General features: G+C 37.0%; 1 gene segment (V, D, J or C); it reads right to left on the bottom strand.

Annotated features, from left to right (window-relative positions):
- Positions 1-573: 573 nt before the first annotated feature.
- LOC123987048 overlaps positions 574-9,512 on the bottom strand; it is a 30,129-nt gene continuing 21,190 nt past the window's right edge. Inside the window, 5 exon segments of the C gene segment in view lie at positions 574-807; positions 1,871-2,025; positions 2,575-2,898; positions 3,023-3,334; positions 3,469-3,649. Of these exon segments, the coding sequence occupies positions 793-807; positions 1,871-2,025; positions 2,575-2,898; positions 3,023-3,334; positions 3,469-3,649 (987 nt within the window).

Here is a 9,512-nt window from a genome sequence, read left to right as displayed (position 1 = left end):
CTTCACGCCCGGATACATACATACAAATAAAGAGTGAAAGAGGAGTTTCTCAAGTTTATTTGTAGCTCTGACAGTTTCTACAAAGTTTCACTGCAACAGGTGCGGTCCCTGAGGTGCAGAGAGAGGGGGAAATGACTCTCTAAAGATAATATGTTCAGAAACGCCAGGAAATTGAAAAACCTTCAGAGCTTCACTGATAACAGCAGTTTACAGTATGTTGACTTGATGTGGTGTTTTTTTAGAATTTTAGATTTTCAGAACAAAATCCTCACAAGCACACTATCTCTCACATTCATACTTCTTTTACCGTTTTTGTCAGGCAAAATCTTATCGTTTAATAAAAAAAATTATTGTTTGTTGAATTACTGATTAAAGCAAGATGCCCAAATGGAAAACAAAGATTTATATTAAAATAACAAAATGCAAAAACCACATACAGAATATAACTAATTCTACTACAGTACAAAGTGTTATTTACATATCAATTACAAGTTCGTACTACACTTCACTAACACATTTTAATTCAATTCAAGAAAGTTTATCAATAACTTCTGTATCATAATGTGGCAACAAACCAAATTTATTCACATAAACAAAGAATTGCAGTTGTATTTTTTATTTTTCTACAGAGAACTATTTTTAATATATAGGCTATTATTATATATGATGTCTACTTCATTTAGCAACTGTACAAGAGATTATCAATAATGTACAAGTTTTTAAAACTAGATAAAAAAGACAAATTACAAATGAAGACCTCTAGTCGTCTATGCTGAGCCTCCATCTCATCCTTTATCTTGTCTTCATCTAAAAAAAAAATCAAACAATTAAAACAATATATTATATTCACTTGTCAAATACAGATTGTTAAACAGTGGTAGGATTTGATTGATCACTTCAATCTGGAGTTTCGCCCAGCTCGAGAATTGATATCGAAATGATCTGTGTGTCTTCAATACAGTAGATAGTTGTGGCCAACAGATCTGCAGCAGGTGTTCTATAATAATTATATTTGTGGTTGGATGATTGGTTCATTTTAATAACATTTTTCAAGAACTTGCATAAAAAGATTTAATTCAGACACGAAGACACTGTAACTACCTGTGATTTGTTTCTTAAAGATGATACTGTAAATAGTGTCTGTGCAGTGGAGCATTTAAAACAAAAAACAGCACATCGTCTTTGGTTGGAGACGTTCTTCACTCTGCTGCTGCTAAATGTTGATCACTTTCACTTGTACTGGCTGGCTGTGCCAATAAACTCTGTTCAGAACAGAACTGAAAGTGTGATGTATTTCACACCACTTTACTATGCAGTTGTGGTCATCAAAATCACCTACACAACAAACCTTTTTTAACTGAAAAATAGGTTGTCGTTGTTATTGCCAGCAATTTAGTAAAATAATATTGTGACTTTACAGATATTGCTGAGAATATATTACATGTTTGAATTTTCTTACTTTTTTGTGTCTTCTGTCTAATTTTATTAAGCTAAATAGAGGTATTAATGTGCATTAACAGGGTCTCTTTTTTCAGGATCATGTGCACTACACACACAAAGATTTTCTGTCTGTTACAAGCACAGATAGAAAATCACTATCACTTTGACCTCTTCTTCTTCTGCACATTCTTGTCTGTGAAGACGAGAAAAAAACTGTCCCACCCACAGTAAAACTATGCAAAGATGAGTTGGTCCAAAGTGTCTCACTTTATGTGGTATTTTTATTGTTTACTTGACTGGGCTTTATTTTATAACTTCTGTCATACGTTGTCAAACTGTATACTTTTTTCATATGTAAATCCTGTATTATATCTTATGCAGTCTTAAGTCCTTAGTATAAGTGAAATGTAGAAATGCCCTGCATGTTTACCTTGACCAGGCTGAATATCATGCTATAGAAGAGAGAGGATATGAAGAGGAATATGAAGGAGGAGGTTGTGGACCACAGACTGCTGAACTCATCCTCTTCAATGGCATCCTCTATGCAGCTCAGACCCCAACTCTGTTTTGACTCTGAAGGAGAATCTAAGAAGAGGAAGGTATAGGTGGTTAGATGAGGTGTGTGTGTGAGTGAGTGTGTGTGTTAACAAAGAATTTTTTTATTAAGATAACACATTTATGAGCACTTTTAAAGAGAGAAAAAGATATCTACCTTTTTATTATAATGCTCATAAACTAGAATTGAACATTATTCACTCTTTGATAACATCATGTGTGGACGTTTCTCCATATGAACATACGGTACACTACTGTGTATATGTGCTTTATATGTGTGTTTAAAAAAAACTGAAGTCATTCATGAACATGTAACAAAAGTGTCTCCATGCAACATTTATTTGAAACAGTCAGCACACTTCTCAAGCTGTTAGACAATGTGACAAAGACGGAAACACAAAATGACGACAAACAAAACTAAATTAACATGTTGACACTTATTTTTACAATCACAAAGACTGATGACATCACAGAGTGCACAGATTCACGGCGGAGTACACACAGAGACAGAGCAACATGTTAGCACAAAATACTACATTTAAAGCTGGATCTACTATTTTCTGCATTCAAGTGATTCACCATGGTCCTTAGACACTGCTTTGGGTTCCATGGCCTTATTTCTACCAGCAGGCCAGACGTTGCAGTTGAACATGCTGTGGTTGCCCCACTTTTCCTTGGTGGTGGTGTAAACACTTGTAACTAAGTAGCCTTGTTGGGTCTTCTGTGGGGGGAAGTTAATGCCATCCTTATAGTTGCTAGTTTTATTTTCAGTGCCCTCTGACCAGGCGATGTAGTAATCCTGCAGCACAGGACCAGAGACCAGACACACCAGAGAGACCACAGCTCCTTTGCTGATGTCCTCCTCTGGGAGGGCATGGACTGTCACGTTTGGCTCACTCCCATCTGAAAGAGACACCAACAAGGTTCATATATATGCTTTCTGTTTGCTATTATGACATGTGTCCCTGCTTCCCCAGATTTACATATTGCAAATCTACCAATACGTCTCCATCACTCAGTAACATACCTCCTTTGTGGACAGTCAGATCCTGAATAACTGGAGTCATATCGTCTTTAATGGCAGAACAGCGCACTTTGTTGACTCTCTGCCACTCAGACAGACTACGAGTCATCGTGCTGGTTTTGCTGTGCTGAACGCCGCTGGACAATATTGATTCAGCAATGTTGCTGGTCACATTTTGTCCATCAATTTGCCAAGTGACTTGAATTTCATTTACAATGGTCTCGTCCTGTCCAGTAATGATACACTCCAACTTTATTTTGTTGTTGCTGAAAATTTCTTTGGCACTGGGTTGGTTCAGTGTCACTGTGACAGGAGCTACATAAAATGATGACGTCACAGAGTGCACAGGTTCCCATGGCAGAGAGCACACACAGAGAAAGAGCAGTATGTTAGCACAAAATATCACATTTATAGTTGAATCTACTATTTATCACATTCAATTGAGTTACCCTGGGCCTTAGACACTCCTTTGGGTTTCACAGACACACTTCTACCAGCAGGCCAGACGTTGCAGTAGAACATGCTGTGCTTGTCCCACTTTTCCTTGGTGGTGGTGTAAATACTTGTAACTAAGTAGCCATGTTGGGTCTTCTGTGGGGGGAAGTTAATGCCATCCATATAGATGCCGGCCTTATTTCCAGAACCTTCTGACCAGGCGATGTAGTAATCCTGCAGCACAGGACCAGAGACCAGACACACCAGAGAGACCACAGCTCCTTTGCTGATGTCCTCCTCTGGGAGGGCATAGACTGTCACTTTTGGCTCACTCCCATCTGAAAGAGACGCCAACAAGGTTCATATATATGCTTTTATTTTTGCTATAAACAGATTATGTGTTGCTGCCTCCCCAGACCTACAGATTACTGTTCTACCAATCAGTCTCCATCACTCAGTAACATACCTCCTTTGTGGACAGTCAGATCTTGAATAACTGGAGTCATATCGTCTCTAATGGCAGAACAGCGCACTTTGTTGACTCTCTGCCACTCAGACAGACTACGAGTCATTGTGCTGGTTTTGCTGTGCTGAACGCCGCTGGACAATGTTGATTCAGCAATGTTGCTGGTCACATCTAGTCCATCAATTTGCCAAGTGATTTGAATTGTATTTAAAATTGTCTCGTCCTGTCCAGTAATGATACACTCCAACTCTGCCTGTTTGTTCTTAAAAATTCCTTTGGCACTGGGTTGGTTCAGAGTTACTGTGGAAGAACCTACATAAAAGAGAACAACGTAGTCAGAACCATTTTTCAACATTTGGACGATTAGACAAACTGTGTCATGGAATTTATGTCAAGATCCAGCATAAATTACTTTATCTCACTATTTAGTGATAACCTTTGTAGCACTGCACCTTTTGAGGCCTTCTTTTTATATTGTGTTCCTCTGTAAGTCACCTCACAGGTATACACAGAGTTACTGTCCCAGTCTGCGTTGTTGACCTTCAGGACACTGACAGCTGAATATAAGTCTCCAGTTCTTTGGATGGGACTTTGAATGTAGTTGTTCAACTCTGCGGTATTCTTTTTCCACTTGAATGAATCAAGTTTTCCATTACCGCCCTCAAGCGTGCACACCAGGGCCTGGGTGCCTTCACTTGGCACTGATAGCAAAGTCACTTTTGGAGGAATAGGCTCTGAACAGGTGAAGGAAAAAGCAGTTATAGTCATTTATTGCGATAGTATTCTGTATCATTCGCCTGCAAAGTGATAAGATGATTGTGCTGTGTGTTTCAGGCAGACAAAGGAAAATGTGAGGGAATAAATATTGCTCTACATTCATTGATAAAAGCAGGATGAATGAGGAGGACATATTGATAAGAAATCATAGACATTAGTAAATTGAAAAATCACATACTTTGCACTTGCAGATTTGTGGGAGATCCGTTGTGATTTACAGAACATTTAAAAGACTTCCTTGAATCCCAGTCAGATTTTGATACTTTGACCAAACTGACTCCTGTATATTTGTTGTTTTTCTCAGCTGGAGGATAATTTTCAGAAGTCAGGGTGGTCCCACTGGCATCGGTCCACTGGAATGTAAAACTCTTTGGGTAGAAGTCGCGTGTAAAACAACCAACAGTGATTTTATCTCCAGACCCAGGTTTGCACTGAACCAAAGGGAACAGAGTGGGTGGTGTTGGTGGTGTGGGTGTTCCTGAGAAAGTGTCAAAACATGTAAATATAAATACAATAGCACAGATGATCAATAGCTTGTCTAAACTCTGACTTCAATTATTGATAAAGAGATTAACATGCTCCTTTGTTATCTTTATGACCATGTAATCACCATGACAATAATATATCCAATCAAACCCTTTATGACCTGCCATAGAACAATTCCGCCAGAGCATATCTAAGTATTTTTTCATGCTGTACTGTCAATCTTTGGATTATTTTCATATGCCATACATCAATACAATCCTTACAACCCCAATTTGAAGGCTATGTATGTAATAAATTACTAATAAATCAATAAATAGCTGAAAATTGCAATAAACATAATAACCTTTGACTGATGAAAGCAAAAAGAGACACAGCTGCCCAAAAATCATTGTAATGAATACTACATTCTAATAAATAATGTCCTATTGATTTTTTTGTTGTTTTTTTAGTTCAGATTTGATCTGAGTTCATACAGTGGCACTAATATGTAATACTGCATATTTACTACTCTTTGATTAAACGTAATTAATCACTTGTTAATTAAATATTTGCCAAGTGTGGCATCGGTCCACTGGAAAGTACACTTTGGGTGGAAGTCAACCAAGAGTAATTTTATCCACAGTCCCAGAGTTACACTAAACCAAAGGGAACAGAGTCGGTGCAGTTCCTTTCAAAGAGGAGATTTGTTAAGTTTAAAATAACAAATGCGCATCAATTTACACAAGCCATGTTTCCATCTAAGTGTCATGCGAATTTTAAGGGGACTTCTGAAATGTTACAAAAAAGACAAAATAAGTAAATGTGAAATAGGTGTGTTTCCATCAGTGAGTTTGGAGTGAATAAACCAGGTTACGGCAAGCGTGGCTACGTCAGTAGTTGACGTTAATAAACAAGATATAGGGCCTATGGGTTCCAAAACAGAAGCAAAACCAGTCACATGGAACTGATGGCCACTGATCTTAGAAAAATGGACAGGTCCTCAGGAATGTGTTTCGAGCGGGCAAGTTCCTATAAGCCATCTCTCCGCACATTATGGGAATATTGGGCAAAACGACAGTGGAAACAGCTGATGAGATGTGAGTTACAAGTTCGCTACATCAGAAGTTATTCGGCAAAAGTGATTCCATCTCCCATTTAGCACATTTACTCTTTTTCAACAAAGGCAAAAACCACCTGAAGCGAGCGTAAAAACCTTTTTGCAAAACTGAGCATTTTTTTTTTTAGAATTTTGCCATCTCCATTAACCTTTTCTAATGCGATACTTCAAAATGCGCAGAAAAACGTTGATGGAAACACGGCTACAGACAATCAATCGCTCATCTATAAACTCAGAATTAAAATATGGAAACCCAAAGTGTTCAATGTTTAATCATAATAACTACCATACATGTGACATACATACATGAAATTGTGAACTAATTTAAGAAATGATTAAAACATTTAATTAATGCTGAACACTTTGGGTATAATATTAAACACTTTATTTTATCTTTAGAAACATGTAAAGACTGTAACTGCATCAGCATCACTGTAAATATGAAAAAGCCTCATTGTTGTAGGATGTGAGCTTTTCTTAAACAACACTGGGTTGATCTTAAAAAGCTTAAAATACTGTTTTTATAGTACCTAATACAAAAGACTGAATAATAATCTTAATATAATGGATTATATAAATCATCAACAAGTTAGCACTATAACACATTTATTATTATTATTTGTGCTTTTCGTATGTACACAGATAAACAGACCAGAGCTGAACGTGTTAAAATAATGGCTTCCACCAACATTCAAAACCACAACTGCTGCTTTGTGGGATCAAGGGTCAATATAATATATAACAATAATAATTAATGTATTAAATTATTTCTGATGATGATTTTATGCTATTTTTAACAGTGAATCAAAAAACCTAAAAATGTTTTTGGGAAGAATTACAGATAGTTGATGTGAAATGATTCCTCTAAAAACCTTAACTGCAAATGCATACTGTCCTTTAAAAGTCATCCCTGTGGTATTTCAAATTAAATTATATACTATAGCCTACTACGTAACATGCTATATAACACAATGTACTTCATTATATCTTTGTTCAGTGTTCTGTTGTTTAATTGAAACAACGCATACTGAACTTGTATTTAAACACACAAAGAAAATATATATTACTATGTTGAAGGGAAACTTCTTACAAAACAAAATGTAGGTATGGTGCTGTATGGTATATAATTACTGTTCACAGTAATAAAATGTATTGAATAATAATGTGAATAAAAAGATACAGACATTCATCAGCAGCAATTCTAATCCAACTGAATACATTTTAAAATCAAGTCAAACCACCTCCTGCATTAAGCGATAATTCCAAACAAGAACTTTTTCAAACACTTTCTAAGAAACAGCTGCGTTAAAAACATCTGGCTGCTCTGTTTTCTAGTTTGTCCAACATGAGCATGAACTGAAATAAGACCATGATGTAAACCTCTTCACCAGCAATATTTATATTAATAAAAGAAAAAGAAACTAGTCAGTAAATATATAATTTAAATGTGTCTTACCTGTAGATACTGTGACTTCAGTCCCACGACCCCAGTAGTGAAGTAATCACAGTGCTGCATCTCCACTCACTGCTTGTACAAAAACCTCGTGTACCAGTAAAATGTGTTAAAAGCTCATTAAGTGTATGAAATACACAGAAATCCCAGTCAACATTGGATCCTGGTGTCATCTATGTGGTTTGTGATGATTCTTAATCAGTTCTTTAAGTTAAGATTTACTGGATGGTAACATTTACATCTTGGCATTAACTGTGACTTTAAACTACTAACTTAATACTAAGTACTGATCTTCTTGTTAAAAATGATAAACACAGTAGTTACCTCATATTCCAATGAGAAATACTTTGTCCTGTCCTTTTTTCCATCACAAGAAAGGCAGAGTGTCAGATTATTACTCTTAAGTTTTTGTATGAATATATCACAGTGCCCCCAAGTCATCACAGTGATAAACCCTAATACAAAAACCAAACACTGTTTCCTACATTGGAGAGTCAGGGGACCTATGTCGTCAGCACTGGGTAAATATAAATATGCAAATATCAAAGTGATCAAAATGATGAATGTTTAAATTAGATTCAAACTTTTTTTAATTTGGTCTTTTTGGCAGCCATCAGTAGATATGAGGGGTCAAGAAGGACTAAGATCATTTTTTTTTACATATAAAGTTCTGCTCAGTTTCATAAGAAGGGACAATCAACCCGATGGTGTATAAACTCCACTCTTTGTAGTAGAATAGAATTAGGGCACATTTTAAAAACAACTTGTATAAAGTGGTTTTACAGAACTTTGTATCAGTGACTGTCACAGTAACATCTGCAGTGGTTTGTGTACAGCTCTGTGGCTTCCTGTATCACTGAGCCTTTGAGCACAATAATAAACACCCATCTTCAGTCGTCAAGCTGTTCATCTGCAGAAACACCTGGTGCACATCATTGTCCCTGGAAATACTGAAGCGATTCTGGACTGACGTGGAATAAGCTTTAGTGCCTCTGGTCGGGGCAGAAATGAAAGCAACCCACTCCAGTCCTTTTCCTTCAGCTTGTCAGATCCAACTGATATCTGTGCTACCATCTGATGTTCCTGCATAAGTACGGGTCAGTTTGTGGGATTCTCTATGCACTGGATCTCTCTATACTCCTGGACCTTAGTGCTGCTTTTGACACAATTGATCACAACATCATGTTAGACAGACTGAGGCACTGGGTGGGGATCTCTGTTACTGCCTTAGAATGGTTTTCATCCTACCTGACAAATAGGAAGTTTTGCGTGTCTGTAAACAACTATGTCTCTTCGTTCTGTCCAGTTAAATATGGTGGGCCTCAGGGGTCGGTCTTAGGACCCATTTTGTTTTCCTTGTATCTGCTTCCCCTTGGACATATTATTTATAAACATGGTATTTCTTTTCATATTTATGCTGATGACACACAAATGTACTTGCCCGTCAGATCCACAAACCCTGGAATGCTGAGTTCACTTACCGACTGCCTTTGTGAAGTTAAAAAATGGATGTCAAATAATTTCCTCCAGCTGAACTCAGACAAAACAGAAATCCTGGTCATTGGGTCCCAGCAGATGGCCATCTGCTGGTTCCCTAGTAAATCACATTAAGCCTGTTGCAAAGAACCTTGGTGTCTGGTTTGATAGTAATTTAAATTTCGAGCAGCACACCACAAAGCTTGTTCATGTTTTTATCAACTTAGAAATATAGCAAAAATTCAATCTATGTTAACTTTTAAGGACACCGAGACCATTTTACACGCCTTCATCTCATCACGCC

Source organism: Micropterus dolomieu, linkage group LG02 (assembly GCF_021292245.1).
Source record: "Micropterus dolomieu isolate WLL.071019.BEF.003 ecotype Adirondacks linkage group LG02, ASM2129224v1, whole genome shotgun sequence".
Classification (NCBI taxonomy): Eukaryota; Metazoa; Chordata; class Actinopteri; order Centrarchiformes; family Centrarchidae; genus Micropterus; species Micropterus dolomieu.
This window is presented reverse-complemented; position numbering and strand designations above follow the sequence as displayed.